Source organism: Urocitellus parryii, chromosome 15, assembly GCF_045843805.1.
Source record: "Urocitellus parryii isolate mUroPar1 chromosome 15, mUroPar1.hap1, whole genome shotgun sequence".
Taxonomy (NCBI): Eukaryota; Metazoa; Chordata; class Mammalia; order Rodentia; family Sciuridae; genus Urocitellus; species Urocitellus parryii.
The window spans coordinates 4,049,747-4,071,377 of NC_135545.1; the positions used below are offsets into that span (position 1 = coordinate 4,049,747).

The window sequence follows — 21,631 nt, forward strand, 5'->3', positions numbered from 1 at the left end:
GTACTAAGCAGTATGGGGGTCTTATTGATGAGTCCTACTTCAGTGTTTAATTCCTAGATGCTTAATAAAGGATTGGTTCTCACTTATACATTTGGAAGAAACCAAGGAGAAAGGAATGTATCAGTGTATACACCTCATCAACCTTTTCAGTATGGGCCTCAGTCTCTTCTCCCACATAGAAGGCAGTAGAAAACAGTAATTGACTGTCAGATGACCATGTCTGGCCTAATCAATGGCTCCTCATTGGTGAAAAGCTTCAGGTGGCTCATATGATTGTACAAGGACAGCTTTAATCTGGTTATTCTGAACATGCATTTGTACTTGTACTCCATGGAATAACACCACTTTTGTAATTAAGAAAATATTTAGCAATTGGAGGATGTTCCAGAATGTTTGAGCAACTAATTGGACAAAGAAATTGATCTGTAGCCCTGGCTTTCATCTCCTACAGCTATGCCCTTTCATTATCATTTAAAAATAACTGAACTAAAGAATTGTGGTTGCACTATATCCTTACATCTAGCTGATCGTTAGCACTTTGCACTTAGTGTCCCAGTCATTAGTTTCAAGGAGCCAGTTACAAGATATGGTTGGAAGGTTTTACAACAAGAAATGTCCAATAGTTCTACCATATGTCAGTCTTTTGTAGCTTGAGTAATTCCTGCCATGCAAAAGCCACATCCTTATGCACATATAATTCATGGTATCAATGACATACTTTTGTCCCATTCATAATTCAGACATTTTATAAAAAATAAAAGCTTTTCCACACTCTTGTCATTTGTAATGTTTCTCTCCAGTGTGGATTCTCTGATGCATAGTAAGAGATGAGGAATGAGCAAAAGCCTTTCCACAACTTTCACATTTGTACGATTTCTCTCCTGTGTGTATTCTCTTATGCACATTTAAGGTGGAGGAACGAATGAAAGCTTTGCCACACTCATTACATTTGTGAGGTTTCTCACCAGTATGGATTCTCTGATGCACAGCAAGAGATGAGGAATGAGCAAAAGCCTTTCCACAACTTTCACATTTGTAGGATTTCTCTCCTGTATGTATTCTCTTATGCACACTTAATTTATAGGAAGAAAAGAAAGCTTTGCCACAGTCATTACATTTGTGAGGTGTCTCTCCAGTATGAATTCTCTTATGAATAGCAAACTGTGAAGAATGATTAAAAGCTTTTCCACATTCTTGGCATTTGTAATATTTCTCTCCAGTATGGATTCTCTGATGCTTATGAAGTTCTGAGGAAACAATGAAAGTTTTCCCACAATCTTTACAATGATAGGGTTTATCTCCCGTATGGATTCTCTGATGCACAGCAAGATATGATGAACTAGAAAAAGCCTTTCCACAACTTTCACATTTGTAGGATTTGTCTCCTGTATGTATTCTCTTATGCACATTTAAATGTGAGGAACAAATGAAGGATTTGCCACACTCATTACATTTGTAAGGTTTCTCACCAGTATGGATTCTCTGATGCACAGCAAGAGATGAGGAATGAGCAAAAGCCTTTCCACAACTTTCACATTTGTAGGATTTCTCTCCTGTATGTATTCTCTTATGCACACTTAATTTATAGGAAGAAAAGAAAGCTCTGCCACAGTCATTACATTTGTGAGGTTTCTCTCCAGTATGAATTCTCTTATGAATAGCAAACTGTGAAGAATGATTAAAAGCTTTTCCACATTCTTGGCATTTGTAATATTTCTCTCCAGAATGGATTCTCTGATGCCTATGAAGTTCTGAGGAAGTAATGAAAGTTTTCCCACAATCTTTACAATGATAGGGTTTATCTCCCGTATGGATTCTCTGATGCACAGCAAGATATGATGAACTAGAAAAAGCCTTTCCACAACTTTCACATTTGTAGGATTTGTCTCCTGTATGTATTCTCTTATGCACATTTAAATGTGAGGAACAAATGAAGGATTTGCCACACTCATTACATTTGTAAGGTTTCTCTCCAGTGTGAGTTCTCTTATGAATAGCAAACAGTGATGCATGAATAAAAGCCTTTTCACATACTTGGCATTTGTAATGTTTCTCTCTAGTGTGGATTCTCTTATGCACATTTAAGGTTGAGGAACGAATGAAAGCTTTGCCACAGTCATTACATTTGTGAGGTTTCTCTCCAGTATGGATTCTCTGATGCACAGCAAGGGATGAGGAATGAGCAAAAGCCTTTCCACAACTTTCACATTTGTAGGGTTTCTCTCCTGTATGCGTTCTCTTATGAATATTTAACTGTGAGGAACAAATGTAGGCTTTGCCACAATAATTACATTTGTATGGTTTTTCTCCAGTATGGATTCTCTGATGAATAACAAGGCTTGAGGTACATTTAAAAGTCTTTGCACATTGCTTACATTTGTATGGTTTCTCTCCAGTATGGAGTAGCTGAGAATGAACAAGTTGTGTGGAACACATATATACTTTCCCACTCTCTTCAGAATTGTAATGTTTCTCTACTGTGTGGATTCTCTGATGACAAAGCAGTTCTGAGGAAGAAATGTAGTTTTTGCCATATTTTGTATACTTGTAGGGTTTCTCTCCTGCATGGATACTCTTATGTACCTCATAATGTGAGGAATTACTAATGAAAGTTTTACAATATTCTATTTTATGAAGTTTCTCTTCATTCTGGATGTTCTGCTGTTGTGCAAGATTTAAACATGGAGTAAATGATTCATCACATTCCTTGATTGTCCATGGATCTTCTTGGGTGCATATTGTATTAGGTCCAATTTTGTTTGATGACTCCTCAGGGCTTTCCCTGTATTTTTCACCTGTATGTTTATTGGACATTTCCATGGTATTGATTTTCTCATGCTCTTTACACACTGAGAACTGATTTAATAGTTCACTGTATTTCTTACATTCATAAGATCTGTCTTTCCTCTGGACATTAGAATGGGTAAGAGATTTTGGCCACTCATTGATGACTTTTGCACATTTCCCCCACTTTTCATGGTAATGTGTCAAAGGAGATCTTTGTGTGTTAGGTGGATCTGATCCCTGGTTAGGGTCTTCCCATGTTTCCTTGTGTTCATGGCTCTCCTGTGCAACAGAATTGCCCTCCAATTTACTTAGGTTACATCGATCAGCAAATGCCACCCCAGTTTCATCACTGATGCAAATTTTCTCATACTTACCAGTGTGTTCTCTTTTCTCAATCATCACTGTGTTGACATTGGCCCTCTGAATTTTATCCAAACTGCAGACATTGGAACAGAACTGAAGGAAGTCTTGATGCAGAAATAGTGAACTTTTGATGAATGAATTATCACACAAATCACATTGAGATTTTTTTCTCATATTTTGGAATCTCTTGTCTACAGCAATATTTGAATGAGAACTCAAGCCAAATTCACAATGTTTCAAATGATGTTTTGCATCATGATCTACATTTTCTTGCTGATTTTCTATATTGTTATTCACAGTAAAGTAATGTTCCATAAGTGGATCTACACACTTACTCCAAGAAGCAAATGAATCCAACTGAATTCCTGACACAAAGTCATTAGTTTGGGCAGATTCTTGATGTTCATCTTCTCTCCCAGTCCTCTCAGAGGATGCCACTGCACAGATATAAGGTCCAGGACATTCTGGCTTCCCTTTACACTTTCTCCTAATTTCATGTTGACTGAATTGTATATTCTCAAGATTCTTATTTTGATATCTTCTATTTCTCAACTGTTGGAATGAACCTTGCATATTCTCCTCTGGTAACCATCCAGTAGTTTGGAGGGGAGACATAAATGAAAGAAACAAAAGTTAGAACTTATCCTTCTTAATGGATTCACCTGAAAATCCCAATGCAATGTGTAAAATTTGAGAATACCAGGAAGATGAAAAAATAAAAACCTTGACTGCATCCTTTCTCCATAAATATATAATCTTAAAATGTATTCATTGAACATATTGCCTTACTGAATACTCTAGACATTGTATTTTCAAGGCTGCAGGTACATCAGTTCTAACAAGCTACAAAAAGAAGGAAGAAAATTTGTTTCAATTTCTCCACTACAGATACTTACCCTAAAAATTAGCAGAATACAATGAAGAGAGAGTTCCAAAAAAATGGATCTAATTTCTTGCCTACTTGGGTGCTTTTTGAAAACTCTGTCCCTGACATAACGTGCCTAAAGGAAATGGGTTTATTTTGGAAGATGTCTTGAGTTAGATCAGACCTGAGAAAATGATTGTAAAGGAACAGAAAGAATTCCACTGGGAGAATTTGATTCAGACAAAATGAGAATTAAATGTAGAACAGCAATAGGCATCCAAGAAAAGGGTCTCAGAGAAGAAATGAAGAAACAGGATTGAGAAATCGAGCTCCTAAACCCAGATGTTTCTCACCACAATGACAGCCCCCTTACCAGTTCCTAGAAATGACCAACCCTACAATGTACATTCTCTTGGGCCAATGGAATCTCTCTTTTAACCTTTTGTCATTGTAATTTAGAAATCACTTTTCTACAGACTTGTGGAAGGAGGCAAATTAGAGGTGATGTTCCACTTTCTGAATCCCATACCTAATGAATCTTCTATAGGGAAAGATCAAGCTTACAAAACCTATAGATAAAAGACATCTTTTAAAATCATCTCCTGGGAATGCTCCCACTTTGTGAGCTTTTATTCTCTTTTTTAATTTTCTTCTTACATTTCCTTCTTCCTTTTTTTCACTAAATAAGTCCTATTACTATGCTCTCACCCTTGTGACTATGGATTTTATTCTTCAAATTTACAAGACAAAGAACCCATTTGACATCCAAACTCTTTTACAATATGGATATAGTCCTTTGTAATTGAAAAACTACACAGAGAAATATTTTAATGAGACATCTTGAGATCAGGATATAAAGTTCTAAAGTCCCTTCTAGTTTTGATTGGTGTCATTTTTCTGTGGATGAAGAAATTTTCTAGATTACTACTAGTGTATTTTTGGTTAACTAATTGTTTTCTAATTGGCAAATAAGACTATATTCACTTTCCAGATGTAGATTGATTTTTCAAAAGCAAAAGTAACTTGTGCAGTGATGAATATATTTAATTATTATATATATTCCATCATTATATTTGCATAGCATTTTTTTCCATAGAATGTTTCAGATTCATTATGTTTTTATTTTTCAAGTTGAAAACATATTGTTGGTTCTGGGAAAACAACTGTCTTCATCTTATTCCTACTTTTATGCTACCATTTTATATTCTTTCTGGGAAATCTCCCAAACCATCAAACCCAATAGTCTTGCCACTAATGTATTCTTAAATGACATGACAGCACTATTTTTATGTTCCACGTCAATTGGAGATCATGAGATATTTTGATTTCTGCCTTTTCTATTCTCTAAGCAGTATACCCTTTTAGTCTGTCCATGTTACCATAAATGATAAAATTCACTTTTTTATAACAGCATAGCATTTATTTCTATGTGCTTCAGTGTGTGTGTGTGTGTGTGTGTGTGTGTGTGTGTGTGATTGTGTGTGTGTGTACATTTCCTATTTATCCATACATACTTACCAATACATTTTTCATATTATACATTGTGAATAATCATTCAACAAGCATGGGAGTGCAGACATCTTTTCTACATTCTGAATTCATTCCTAGTTGGTAAACTCAGTTCTGGTTTTACTCAGCACTACAGTAGATGTGCTGCTCATTTTCAAAGAACTGTTATACTGTTAAATGTATAAAAAAAATCTCCAGATGTGTTTTTCTGTGGGAAGCTGTTCTCACACATGACTGAGATACCTCCCTGACTGGGTGTGAGGTGCTCAGACCCGCTGAGTCAGAGCTTTCCCCACCCTTTCCAGGTGCAAGGGCTTGTCTGTGTGGGAGTGTGGCTCACCATTGACCTGGAAATCAATCACTGACCCTGATTTTGGCATGGCCTCTCCCTTGACCTTCATTGGTTGGAATTTTCCCCTGAATTTTTTGTTTCCTAATAAAAGCCCACTCTCTGGCATGCTGCTTCCTCTTTCCTGCTGGTCTCTTGGGTAAACCTCCCTACTGCCAAGTGGCTTGAGGCAGGAGCCAGGAAGGGCCCTCTCTGAGCTGGGCAAGAAAAAGGTAAATTGAGTTTATGTATCTTTATTTTGATCTCACCAGTTAACTTCTATGTTTGAAACCTCCAGAATGAAGCTAGCGTGCTGGTCGCAGGACAGATTTTTTAAATGCCTAAAGTTCTAAATAGATAACAAAAACATTCAAAGAATATGGCAAATATGGCCAAATGGAGGCAACTAAATAAATTTCCTGACTTAAATTCTAAGGAAATGGTGATTGTTGAGATATGTGAAGAATGCAAAATAAACATCTCAGTGATCTTCATAGAGCCAAACAAGCAAAAAATAAAAAATGAAACATAAAATCAAGCTATCAACTAAAAAACATACAAAAATAGATTAATTTTCATGCTGAAGAATGCAACTAGAAACAAAAGTTGAGATATTCTTAAATACAGAATGAAACTATATTATAATCCAAAAACTCAATTCATTCAAACTAGAATAAAAAAAATAATGAAATCATGTTTCACAAACGATGCTATCCACATCCTTGAATATATACCACTGTATTTCATTTGTATATACAACTGTAATGCATAAATAAATAAACAAATAGGTTACTTAATTAAGGAAGGACCACAAAAGAAGCAGATAGGGATCAGGAAATGGAGGATGGAAGGGATGGGAAATTATTTGCATTGGAAATGGGAAAACATGCTTAAGGATACTTATGCATATAATCTATAGTGGTACAACCCACACATTACAAAATACACACCATGGAGCCCACAGTAGCTTTGAAAGTGCTGGACACTCAGAAATTTACTTCAGGAGGATCAGGAGTCGGAAGCAGGAAGATCATGAGTTCAAAGCAGCCTCAACAAAAGTAAGGCCCTAAGAAACTCACTGAGGCCTTGTCTCTCAAAACAAAACAGCACCCTATGGGAAGTAATCTGACTGCTAACTCACAGATAATCAGAGACCATTTTCCCTGAACCAGCAGAAACATAGTAGGTATCTGAACACACCAAAGATTAGACTGACCTTCCAAGAATTATATCAGTCTTGACCTGGTATGATCAATACCTCCACACCCAAAGAAACAGAGATAAACCAAGTAGATTTTCAAGCCAAAAGAATGAAATGGAAAATCATATACTGCAGGCTTCCAGGACCCCAAATATACAAAATTTCAAAAGCCCCACAAATAAGCACAATGTCATTAAAAATGATTAACATTCAGACTAAGAATAACATTTTCAATGGTCCCTGACAAAAGCAACACATATCATTTAGAGGGAAACCCATCTGATTTCTCAACATAGACCCTCAATGCTAGGAGGTCTTGCAGTTATAGATACCAATATCTAGAAGATATTGAATGTGCAGGGGCACATCCTTGTAATCCTAGTGGATCAGGAGTCGGAAGCAGGAAGATCATGAGTTCAAAGAAGCCTCAGCAAAAGTAAGGCCCTAAGAAACTCACTGAGGCCTTGTCTCTCAATAAAATACAAAACAGGAGGGGATCCAGCTCACTGTTTAGGCACCCCTGGGTTCAAAAGCTAGTACCCAACATTCAATAGAACCCAATATATGAAAGAAAATGGATGCCACAAAGAACACTATGACCAGCAAAATTAAGATTCAGGATCAAAGATAAATTAAAATTATTCCACAATAAACAAATGTTAAAAGAATTCACCACTATAAAGCCTAAAGTACAAAGCAGGCTCAATATTATATTTCATAAAGAAGAAGTAAAAAATAAAAGTGAAATCCAGCAAAGAGAGGAACTACCCTAAAAGAAATATACCTGATCAACATAGATGCATACATTCTCAATAAAATTCTAGCAAATTGAATACAAATACATATTGAAAACACCTTGTACCATGCTCAAGAATAGTTCATCCAAGGGATGCCAAGTTGGATCAACATGTCAAAATCAATCAATGCAATTCATCCAATAAATAGACTTAAATACAAGAATCATATGATCATCTCCATAGATGTGGAGGAAGCATTTGACAAAATGCAGCACACCTTCATGTTAAAAACCCTAGAAAAACTAGAAAGAGTGGTAAAATAATCCAACTTTGTAAAAGTCATGTAGGCTAAGCCCAAGGCCTGGTTCATTCTAAATGAAGAAATATTGAAAGCATTTCCTTAGAAAATGAAATGAGACAGAAAATCCTCATTTATCATGTTTATTAACATCATCATTGAAACTTGAGCCTGAGCAATTAGACAGAAGGAAAAAATTAAAGGATTATGAATAGGAAAAAAATAACTCCAACTCTTTGCAGATGACATGCTTAACTGTTTAGAAGGTCCAGATGATTCCATCCAAAAATTTCTGGGACTAGTAGATGAACTGAGCAAAGTCGCAGGAGACAAAATTAACACATATAAATGAAATGCATTCTGATACATCAGTGATGAATTCACTGAAAAGGAAATTAGAGAAACCTCTTCATTCACAATATCCTCAAAAATGTTTGGAAATAAACCTAACAAAATAGATGAAAGCCCTGTATAAAGAAAAATATAGAACTTTAAAAAGAAATTAAAGCAGACCTTATAAGATGGATAGATCTCCAATGCTTTTGGATAGGCAGAATTAACATGATCAAAATGCCTATAGTACCAAAATTTTCATACAGATTTCATGCAATTCCTATTTAAATCCTAATGACATTCTTTATACAATTAGAACAAGCAATCATGGAATTTATTTAGAAAAATAAGAGACCCAGAATAGCCAAAACAATCTTCAGTAAGAAAGGTGAAGCAGGATCAATCAAACTACCAGACCTTGCATTATACTACAGAGCCATAGTAACAAAAACGACATGGTACTGGCACCAAAACATATGTAGATATGTAAACTAATGGTACAGAATAAAAGACACATTAAAAAAAAATACATAAATACAGTTACCCCATACTAGACAAATGTGCCAAAAATGTACATTGGAAAAAATTAGCTTCTTCAACACATGGTGTTGGAAAATGGGAATCTATATGTAGCAAAATGTTATTAAACACCTCTCTCTCTCTCATGCTGCACAAAAATCAACTCAAATTGGATCAAGAACCTGGGCACTAGCATAGAGATCCTGCATGTAATAGAAGTGAAAGTGTGCCCAAATCCCCACCATGTCAGCTTATAAACTGACTTCCCTTACAATACTCCTAAAGAGCAAGAGGTAAAATCAAGAATCAGTAAATGGGATAGAATCCAACTAAAATGCTTTTTCTCAGGGGGGGAAACAATCAATAGTGTGAAGAGAGATTCTAACAAAGGGTGAAAATCTTAATTACATACACTTCAGTTAATAGTATTAATCTCAAGGAGACATAAGGAATACAAAAAAAACTAACCCCCCACCAAAAAAATCAATAAAAGGGTTAAGGAACAGAACAGACACTTCACAGAGGAAAAAATATAATCTATCAGTAAATATATAAAAAATGGCTGATATCTCTACCACTTAGAACATGCAAATTAAATCTACACTGAGGTTTTATCTCACTCTAGTCAATGAGAATCATCAAGAATACAAGCAACAATAACTGATGGCAAGAACATGGGGGAAAAAGGCACACTCAAACATTGGTGATGGGACTTCTAATTAGTGCAACTACTATAGACAGCAGTATGAAAATTTCTTAGAAAACTTGGAATGGAACCACATTTTGACCCAGTTATTCCACTCCTCATTTTATAGACTAAGGGATTAGTATCAGCATGCTTCAGTGATGCACCCAATGAATGTAAAGTCAGCACAATTCACAATAGCCAAGGTATGGAACAAACCTAGGTGCCCTTCAATACAAAAATGGATATACAAAAAGGATATATACCTACATGTAGATATAGATATAAATGCTATATATATCTTACTATCTATTATATATATATATATAAAGATATATAGATATATATCTAGATATATAGATATCTATCTCTATCTTTCTATATAGATATAAACAAATATACACATCCACACAATGTAATATTACTCAGCCTTACAGAACAATGACAATATGGCTGTTGCTAATGAATGGATGGAACTGAAGAATCATGCTAAGTGATATTAAGCCAGTCCCACAAAAAGAAAGATCACGTGTTCTTTATGCTCCTTGGTTGCTAACACAAAACAATAGAAGATGGGGTGGTATGTGTAGAAGTTTATTGGTATAGTCAGTCGGGAATGAAGGAAAGGGAGATAAGATGGAAATAGGAAAGACTGTAGAATGAAATGAACAACTTTCCTATTCTCATATGTGAATACTTAACCAGTAAAACTCCACATCATGTTCTACCATAAAAATGGGAAGAAAATTGTAATTGGCTGCACCCCAACTATGTATCCCATATCAAAATACAATCTACTGTCATGTGTACCAAACAACAACAAAAAAGATTATATAGCATATAAGAAAGAAAGATTCTCAGAAAGCACAAATTTGTTACCATTAACAATTTTATTAAATACTTAGTTTTATTTCCTCAGCATTATCTTAAAAACTAAACATAAATTTTAAAAAGAACTTATAAAGATCCCAATTAAAATGTTTAATGAGGTAAAAGTGAAAATAAGAAATGTAGAAAAGAAGAAAATGCAAAAAAGTGAAGTCACTTCAATGAAAAGACAGATATTCTGATAGAAATCTGGGAGATGAAAACTAATAAATCAAATAAAAAATCTATTGACAGCATCATCAATAGATTAGGCAACCTAGAATACAGAGTTTCAAAATAAAAACCCAAAATAATAATCTTGAAAATATAGCCAACAATAAAGATGTTAAGAGAAAATGACACGGAAAATTTTAAAAATCTGGTCGATCATTAAGAGACCAAATCTAAGAATTAGTGGTGCAGAAGATGGTGCCAAATTCTAACTAAGCAGGTGTGCATTGTCTTCAATGAATTAATATCAGCAAATTTTGAGAACCTTAGGAATAAGATACTTAACACCCTTAAATTCACAACATCAAAAAGACCCTCTCCCAGAAACATGCCTAATCTATGGAAAAAAGATACAATTTTCAAAGCCACATTTAGAAGTAAGCAAATTAGGATTTAAATATCTTTGAATCCAGACCGTATAAGTCAGGAGGGATTGGAATAATATATATCAAGCCCTTAAAGAAGTTGATGCTAATCAATGTTACTATGTCAATCAAAATTATCCTTCAGAAACTGTAGAGGAAATACAGAAATAAAGAGAAAATTAAAGCCAACAAGTGTACACAGCCAAACCCACTTGATGAAATGTTTTATAGAGAAATGGATAAAAATAAAAAATTAAAAAGCCAATATAGGGATGAATTTCACAAGAAGAATAATTAAGAAGAGGAGAATCATGTCTAGAATAAAAGTTAGATTCAAATCAAATGGCAGGAAATAAAAAGCATCTCAGTAGGTTTCAAGTAATGATGTAAACTCTCCCAAGACACAGGTTGACAGCATTAAAAACAAGACACACTTATAGGTTGTTGACAAGAGACTCACTCTACAGGCAAAGCCACCCACAGGCTTCAGGTGAAAGACGGAGACCATACACCATGGAAATGGGGACTGAAGGCAAGCAGGGGTAGCTCTTCCCATATGAGAGAAAGTAGACTGTGGGTGAAAATTATCACAGGAGACAAAGAAAGTCACCTCATACTGGTTCAGGGAATCACCCACAACAAGACAATGAGGATAAATAGTTATCCCCAGAGATTGGTGTACCAACTACATAAAAAATAAAAACCATGCCCCGTGCTGTGGCACACACCTCTAATCCCAGAGGCTCTGGAGGCTAAGATAGGAGCATCATGAGCTCAAAGCCAGCCCCAATAAAAGGAAGACGCTAAGCAATTCAGTGAGACACTGTAACTAAATAAAATACAAATAGTGCTGGGTACGAAGCTCAGTGGTCGAGTGCCACTGAGTTCAACACCGGTATTCTACCTAAAAAATAAATAAAACTTCTACTGAATATAATAAGTCAAGTGGACCCCATGGAGTGCTACTGGGTGATTTCAACAGACCTCTCTCACTACTAGATAGGTCAGCAGGACATAAGCTAAATATAGTCCCTTCAGAACTAAAAAAATATGAGGAATGAAATGAAGCTAACAGACATCTGTATAATACTATATCCTTAAGAACCCAAATTCACTGTCCTTTTGTCCTTTTACAGATGAAACCATCTCTAAAATAGGTCATATGTAGGAGGACATGAATCAAGTTTAGCACATATAGAAAAATAAGGAAAATATCTGCCACATGATCACATTACAATAGAAATTAGAAATTAACAAGACAGAAAAGAGGAATCATTCTATCACTTGGAGAGGAATGAGGAATAGATCAGAGAAGAAATTATTGTAAAATCACAAAAGAAGTCCCAGAAACAAATGAGAAGAGAGATACAAGGTGTCAAGATCTCTGGGACAATATTAAGGGAGTTCTAAGAGGATTCTTCATAGCACTGAATACCGACATTGACGAAACAGAAGTAAAGCCATCCAGAGCCACAGAGCTGCAACCCAGTGGGCTGGAGTGTGCCTGCACTGCAAGGAGCCTGCCGTGCCAGTTCAGGATTGAAGTGTGGCAAGCCAGGGGCTAGGCAAGCCACAGCTCTCTGGTCTGACAAATTGAGGCAACCAGGCATGGACCCAGTGGGGTGCCCCCTCCACACAGGGCAGCAGCTGTGACCCAGATCATCCATGATGGAAGGACATTAACCTTCCATGTCCCTGTGATCAGTAGTAAAGTACCAGTGGAACAAACCTGAATTGGATAGCAGGACCAACCAATGGTCTTAGTACATTTGCAATCTCTGATTAGCACCAATTTGGAGCAATAGTGTAAGTACTTTTCCAAACACAATTTGGCATAAAATTGGATCAATAGCATAGGTAATTTTTCAAACTCTGATGAGCATTAACTGGAACCAATATCATGACCCAAGAGCTACATAAACCTCAGACTATCACACTCATGGGGAAAGCCCTATTGGAGACCCCTCTTGCCTTGGCCATTGATGTTTCTATTCTTCACACTTCAATAAACCTTCTCAATTCACTATTGCCTTCCCTTCTGCAGTGAAATTCATTCTTTGAATGTGCAAGACAAGAACCTGGAATAAATTTGCCAGAGAGCTGCTGGAGTCTAGTGCAACACTGGAGGGCCCAGCCCCATTTAGAGCTGCACTACTGAGAACTACAACATGCCTCTCATGGAGTGGAGAAGGATTGGGCTTCGCTGCCTGTTACCTTCAGAACAGATGACAGCAGGCATGTCATCTGTGATTAGCTGCAAACACTAAAAGGGACTTTCTTGGCTGCAGATACCTACAGCTTGCACAGGACCCATTTACAAACTGAAGAAAATTGAGTTTCACCTCCAACTCTGGTTTCGTTTTATGGAACCCATCACTGACCTCTTCAAAAGGGTTAGTGAAAAGGACCAAGAGAACTGTCTTCTTCTTTTCTATAGTTCTCTAATCCTTTTAGAAAAATCTCTGTTTCTACCTAAAATACCAGACACCTGTCCACCAATGAAAAGTTCCTAATGGGACCCCTGGTCTAGAGGCATCTGTGACAGGCTGATAAGGAGAGTCATATAAAGTCCCCTTTGTCCCTGATGGAGGAATGATTGCCAAGCTCTGCTTCAGCTTCTCTCTGTGAAACATGAAAGAGTTTGACCGTTCACTTCAAGCATCTGCTCCTTTCTTTCACTTTCTGACTCACTCGGCCTGAGTGGAGGATGCTCTCATGTGCTGGTACCTTGGATCCTGAGACAAAGCCTTAGTCTGACCTGAGGTCCTTGGAAAAACCTGAAACCACTAATCCCCAGAGTCTGAGTGAAGCAGTTTCTGTCTCTCTCAATTCTACCTCTCAGCTGCACCACTCAACCATTGTAGACCCAAGTTTCTCATGCCCCCCACCACCCCAATTATTTTACTAGGACACACAAATAATATTATTGGGAATTTACAAGTCCATGAGTGTTTTTTAGTACTCAAACCCTGTTCTTATTCCTGGAATGCTCCCAATCATGAAGAGGATCCAATTTCCTTCATTTCCATTTTTGCCAATTTCACTAGGAAAGAAAACAACCTGCAACTCATGACTGTAATGGCTCCAAGACATTTTGTTCACTGCCTCCATACCCACCAGGTTAAATATGGATAGAGAGACCATCACCTACTTCTCTCCTCTGGGACTGAAACTTGGAGCCGGTTACATCCCTGGATCTTCCTTTTTAAAATTTTATTTGTAGACAGACATACTATCTTTTGTGAAAATTTTTGTTTTTTTTTTATGTGGTTCTGGGGATCAAACCCAGGGCCTTGTGAATTCTAGTCAAGAGCTCTATCCCCAAGCCTAAGCCTCAACCCTGGCTCTTCTTTTATACAACAAGTAGAACACAACTTTATGGGCCCTAATTATGATTATGATAGCAAATATAGCCTTTTGGTTGTTTTCTTTTCTTTTATTAAACACTGGTGATGAGGGAAGTGAATCTATCACCATGGAGGATAAGTGTCCATCTCAGACTGCAAAGGCATTCTGGGTCCTACTACAAAAATCTGTGACTAAATATTTGAATTTCTAAAGACTTCTGATAGACAGTGTATAATTTGTCCATTATCAGTGGAAATAAAATACCTGGTAAAAAGCTAGCAAATCTTTGTTTCCTGTCTGTTTTGTGTAAATCTGTGCACACTTTCCTATTGAGTGTCATGTCTACATATATGGTCCAGTCCACACATCACTTATATGGTACAAAATTGGCTCACAGATTTAAAAAATGGATACAAAGGACTTTCAGTTCAGGTGACTTAAGGAAAATGTCAATAACAATGACAATTTAAATTAGTTAAAGCAAAGATGACTTTGACATTACTAACTTACCTGTTTTTCAAGGTAGGCAGCCAGTAATGCCAAATTAGTTTCTATATTCAGTGTTTAAATTTGCCTGGTGTGGCTGGGCACACTTGTTATTGCAGAATCTCAGGAGGCTGAGGCAAGAGGAATGCAAGTTCCAAGCCAGCCTCAGCAACTTAGTGAAACCCTAAGCAACTTAGCAAACTCTGTCTCAAAATAAAAATTAAAAGGGCTGAGTATGTGGATGAGTGGTTAATTGCCTCTGGCTTTAATTCCTGATACCAAAAAACAGAAAGTGCAATGTTCATTGTTTAAAGCGGTTTCTTTGGCAGAAATAACTGAGTTAAAATGTGATTTAACCTTGTCTGATATCTTGGATTTCAAGGGTAACCTAAAGTTCTAAACTAAACATTTTTTCATGAATGTCTGTTAACAGATATACCTAGTGCTTATTTATCAAATCTCTTGTTTAAGCAGTGCTGTCTTTTATACATTCAACATTCTTAAACCTGACTTATATCTGCTGGCTTGGAATAACCATCTAACTTGTTAATGTTTAGCAGTACTGCTACTTCTAGGAAAACAACCTGAATTACGAAAATAAATCATCCCCTATGGGACAGATGAAAATAATGCCGATTTCCAGGAAGGCTACTGACTCTAATTAAACAAGGGGTAACTGTAAAATTATATAGATTGAAGTTCAAAGCCAGTACCCCTATTTCAAGGCTGGTGAAACTGTTCTGCTCAATGTTGAAAACTGAAACTTGGAGGCCTATGTCAAAGGAGTCAAAAGGGTAAGGAAAAAACAGTCATATTTTGGTCCCTGCCCTGGAATGTATCCTGTAACTGGAAACATACACTGTCTCAGATTTCAAAAGTGAGGAAACAGGGAGGTAATAAAGGGAAGGTTAATATACAACATTGCCTGATAACTTTCATGAGTGGCTCTGCCAGAGTTCCAAGTTTGTTCTAAGACAATTTGAGATCTACAAATTTCCTAAATTGCTACATAAGTAAACCCAATATTTCTCAATGATGTGATTATTGATTATTTAGTCCACATAATCATCTAGAAAAAAATGAAAGGCATTGAGGAAAAAGAATAAGAAAAAGTAAGGAAAGTACAGTTAAAATGACTGAAATTTCATATAATCATAAATAAATATATCATAGTGAATCCCAACATCAAGCATGTCCACAAGATGCTAATTTAAAAAACAAAACTATAAATAAATTGCATAAAGATCATTAAGGTAAAGTGATGAGAGGGGGGAATGGAGAGAGTTGGCAGAGGTTTTGGGAACTGAATTTACAGATTATATTGCAAACTTTGTGATACTGTCAAAAATATATCATAAAGTTTTATATAACTAAAAAGAATTCACAAAAGATATAATAGGATATGTGTAATTCCTGGTCAGCTTTTCCAAGAGAGCCAGACATAACAAAGCTAAATGGAATCCCTGTATCAAACAGGTAACAGAAATTTAGAAAGCTATTTAAAAAATCAGACATTATTTGATATAGTAAATATAGCTAAGGAGTATGTGTAAGAAATCATGAAAACTAAGTTATGTACATTTAAGAATATTTTATCTGTATAACATACACAGAAATATATATATGTATATATTGTATGAATTACAACATAAATAACAATATATAAAACATATCATTTGTACATAATATATAATATTCATTTATGTATAATAATTGTATATAGACATATACATATACACACAACAATAACTCTGATAATGTTTCCATAGACTTCAATGTCCACAGTAAAACTAAATTGTGTGTGCTTGAGTGTGTGTGTGTGTGTGTGTGTGTGTGTGTGTGTGTTTCTAACAACTCTGTTAATGCTTCCAATGTCTTAAATAGTCTCCACTCACAATCCACTGGTATGCTATGCCCTGATTAAGCTTTAATTAATTACCCATATTTACGGTTTGCAGGGACTGGCTAGTAGATGCCCATTGTGTAAGTGTTGTACATAAAAGGCATTACTGCCATGTTTATTATTGTCTTAACCTGATGTCTGCCTCAATTTTGCTGCATCCAGTTCTTTGCCAACTGTCTATATGAACCTCTGACATGCCATAATATGAAAGATACCCAAGCAAGAAATGGTCTAACAAATTCCAAACCCAAGCTCTCCTACTACTGATGACCTATTAACAGGTCTCCATGGGAAGAGCCTGACTGCCATCCCTCTTTCAAGGTCCCTTTGAAGCCTGAAGTAGCCAGCACATTCATTACCCCTCTCCCTAAAGGTAGCTTGGGGCACTTCCTAAGAAGTGAAGCATGAAGTCATCCCAGAGCAGAAGCGCAGTGGCCCCCATGGTTGGAGCAGGAGCCATGGCGGGTCATGCCAGCATGGGCCTGAGGACCAACACACCAGGGGGAGGCAATCCAGGCAACACCAGAGTGTCCCACCGAGGAGGCCTGGCCTGGATCTGCTGTGGAAGCCTGCTCCACTCAACACCACAGGTACAACACCAAGTATCCACAAACTGAGGCCGTTAAACTCCTGCTTCCCAATGAGCAGTGGGAAAACAAAAGTGGGTTAGACCTGAATGAGATTGCAAGAAAAACCCATGGTATTAATATTTTTCCAAAACCTCATTAGTGCATATGTGAACCAACAGCCATAGGAGCTTTACAAACTCTGATCCGCATCAATTTGTACCAACAACTATGACCCAAGAGCTAATAAAACCCTAGGTGAGCACAATCAGGTCAACCACTACTGGGATCCTCTCTGGCCCCTGCAAGAGTCCACTCCTGTTCCTCACACTCAAATACAACCTATTGCTTTCACTCTTGCTTTCTTTTTTTCTCGTGCATCTTATTCTTCAAATTTTAAAGGCAAGAAGCTAGAGAGAAGTTGATGTAAGCTACTGGAGTCTACTGTATGATGGAGGGCACTGTCCCCATTTAGTGATACAAAACTGAGACCTGACACATGCCACTTAGGGGTAGTGGAGAAGAATCAGGTTTTGCCAGCCACAGCCCTAAGAGTTGATCCCGCAGGCTTCTCCTACTGTGACTAGCTGCTAACAATGTAAGTCTTTCTTGGCTGCAGAAGACTCAGGGTTGCACAGACCCTGCCTGCCAACAGAAGCAAAAAATCCAGTTTCATCTCAAACTCTATTTTTAGAAAGACCCCAAAGAAATAATCAACTCTTACAACATAGGCCCTTCCAAGAATATGAAAATACTCTTTCAAAATAAGAAGGAAAAATAATAATAAAACAAAGAGCTAAAATTAATAAAATGAGAATAAACACATAAATAGAAAGATTTATGCAATAAAGGGTTCATTTGTTGTAAAGATGAACATCATTTTAAAACCCATAGACAAACCAACCTAAAAGAGATAAAAGATCCTAATCAGAAAAATTGCAAAAAAAAGGAATTATGAAAAACACTTCTGAAATTTATAAGATTCTTATAGACTTTTTTGAAAATATGTACATTTCAAAAAAGTGGAAAATCTAGATGATATTGACAAATTTTATACATACAAAACCTATCCAAATGTGCCCTTGATACACAGAAAATATAAAATGGACCAATATAAAAAAAATGAGATTGAAGCAGCTGTTAAATGCTTTCCAACACAGAAAATATCAGGATCAAATGGACTCTCAGTCAAATTTATCTAAAAATTTAGAGAAGAATTAATACAAGTTCTCCTCAAGTTTTCCATGAAACACAAATGTAGGACACACTACCAAATTGAATCTATGTACACTATTTCACTCAGATACCAAAACAAAATATAAATCAAGGAAAAACAACTTCAGTGCCTGCATCCCTGATCAACATAGATAGAAAAAATTAAATAAAATATTTGAAAACAGCATCCAAGTACACATGAAAGAGGTCAAAATCAAATGTATTTTATTTTCAAGATGCGTGTTTGATTGAACATGCACAAATCAGTAACTATAAATGGACCACACCAACAGAATTAAGGAAAAGAAGAGCAGAATCATCTGAATCAACGCAGGAAAAGCATTTCAATAAATCTAGCACTCATTCCTGGTAAAACTCATGAAAATCATTCAGCAAGCATGCAGGAACAAAATCAATACTACATATATAAACCAAACACTTTTGTGTACTCTAATAATCTGCAGGAAAAGGAAGAAAAATACTTCATTCACAATAAACTCAAAAAATATGTAATTCATAGAAATAAATTTAACAAGGAAGATGCAAACCTCCAAAAGGAATGTGAAAAGCAAATGAAGGAAGAAACAGAAGATGTGAAGTGAGAAACACCTCCCATGTTCTTGAATGGGCAGAATTGATGTCTGAAGAGGGCATTACTACCAAAAATCTCCAGAAACGTGACATAATCCATATCTAAACACTAATAAAAATTTTCAGAGAAATAAACCAAAATGACATCAGAAGAGAAATTTAGATCAGTAGAATAAAATAGAAGATATGGACACAAATCCACATGAATTTAATCATCTGATACTTTACAAAGTTTTGAAAAACAAAGGGAGAAAATGTAGCCTTCTTAAAAACTAAGGGCTAGGGTAAATGGATATCCATAAGTGAAAAGTGAAACAATATCCCTATATTTCTCACTGCAAAAAAATTGAAGTCAAAGTTGATAAATAATCTAGGAATTATACCAATATCCTGCAACTAATAAAATAAAACACAGATTCAAAATTCTATCTTATTTCTTCAGGCTCCAGCTTTCTTAGCAAGCCTCATAAAATTTCAAGAAATAAAACCAAATAGGAGAGAATCAAATTGAAAAATTCTGTGCACAGTAAAGTAAATCATTCAGAGTGGGAAGAGAGAACCAGGGAATGCGAGAACATCTTTGCCAAGTATGATTCTGACAAAAATCATTAACACAATGTGTAAAAAGAAAAGAAAACCTCACCAAGAAATCAAACTACTCAACCAATAAATGGGTCACAGTGCCAAAGATATGTGTCACAAAAGAATAAACTCAAATGACCAAAAAATTCTCTGAAATATCATCATCATCCCTACCTACTGGAGAAGTAGAAACCAAAACAACATTGAGTTTTCAATTCACTCCAGTTAGAATGGCAATCATTAAGAATACAGATAAATAATGGATGTGACTGAGAATGGAAGAGTAAGGGCCATTGTTTGTTGGACTGCAAGGAAGTATGACCACTCTGGAAGGAAGCATGTGGAATCCTGAAAAGACAAGGAATGGACTCACCATGTGACTATTCCTTCATATTTACCCCAAACCTACAATTATCTTGACACCGACACTTCAGTATAGCAACAAATATCATGACAGCAGTTTATGTATCCAGACCACATGCCTATGAGCCAATGAATGAACAAAAAAGTGATTTACACACACAAACACACACACACACATCACACACAGTGGAGTTAACAGTCATTAAAAAAGAAAATAAATGCATTTTGCATTCATATATGAAACTGAAGAGAAGCAAGCAAAGTGACTTATGCAAATTCAAAAGTAAAATATTCAGTGTTGTAGATGAAATAAAGAGTAAAATAAGTGAAAAAATGGAGGGACCTCATAAAATACCAGGGAGGTCAGCAGAGTAGAAAAAGTGGATTGAAGGAATGGATGAGAAAATGGAAAAGGGAGGTATAGAGCCCAGTAAAGCTCACATTAAGTACATCTATAAATCCCAACTAGTGAACAATAGAAAGACGGAAGGAGAGCAAGGTAGAGAAAATGGAATGGGGCTAGAGAGGAGGGGAGGTTAAGAGGAACTACTGGAGATTAAATGAGAGAAAATTAAAGTCTATGCAGTTAGGAGAAAAATGAATCCTATTCATGTGCCGCTATTATGTAGAAATGCAATTTCAGGATGTGTGCCATAGTGTTATATGCTAAGTTACTCCAGTTTCCAGAAACATAGAATAAAATCTGCAGACCATGACCAAAAGTGAGTAAGATAAAGTAAGATCAAATAAGTCCAAAGTGTTTTCAAATTAAGGAATTTCCAATTTTAGTTGGATATCCGATATCTGAGAACCTTCATACAGAGTATTCTCTCCTCTGAAATGTTTGGCAAAGCCAGGCAGTTGCCCTGAGGATGTGTCAGTGAAGCATTGTGAAACAGAGGTATTCTCACCCACAAAGACAAGGTTCCTGAAGTTCTCCAGCATCACATCCTTGTACAAAGCCCGCTGAGCAGGGTTTAGGCACTTCCACTCCTCCTCGGAGAATCTTATGACCACATCACTGAATGTCAGCATACCCTGAGAAGAAATCATACTTTGGTCATGTGTCCTGCAGCAGAGTTTATTACCACCCCAATGTGAAATGAGAAGACGAAGAAACTGCTTCCTATGTAGGATCCATGTTGTGACTTTGATGTGACAAGCTTTCTCAGCTACAGTGTATCAAGTGTAGTTCCCAAGGCAGCAGTATTCACAAGTGGGTATTGGTGAGGTGACTGGATCATTGGGGCTCTACCATGGAACAGGTAAATTGATGGATTCATAATTAATGGGCCATATGGAGGTGAAGGAAACTTAAGAGGTTGGATCTAGTTAGAAAAATGTACCTGAATTGATTCTTTGAATGGTGTGTTTATTCCTTGCCCTTCCTTACTCTCCCCACTTTTTGTCTGTCCAGAGTCCATGAGATGAGCTGCTCTGTTCTACTGTGGCTCCCTTCCATGAGGTTCGCCTCCACAAAGGCATCAAT

General features: G+C 36.4%; 1 protein-coding gene across 1 annotated transcript; it reads right to left on the reverse strand.

Annotated features, from left to right (window-relative positions):
• Window positions 1-777: 777 nt before the first annotated feature.
• Window positions 778-21,177, reverse strand: LOC144250468 (uncharacterized). The gene is made up of 2 exons (XM_077793307.1): window positions 21,054-21,177; window positions 778-3,254 (listed from the first exon to the last, which is right to left on the reverse strand). The coding sequence occupies exons 1-2, from the start codon at window positions 21,175-21,177 to the stop codon at window positions 778-780; spliced, it is 2,601 nt and encodes an 866-aa protein (XP_077649433.1).
• Window positions 21,178-21,631: the final 454 nt, after the last annotated feature.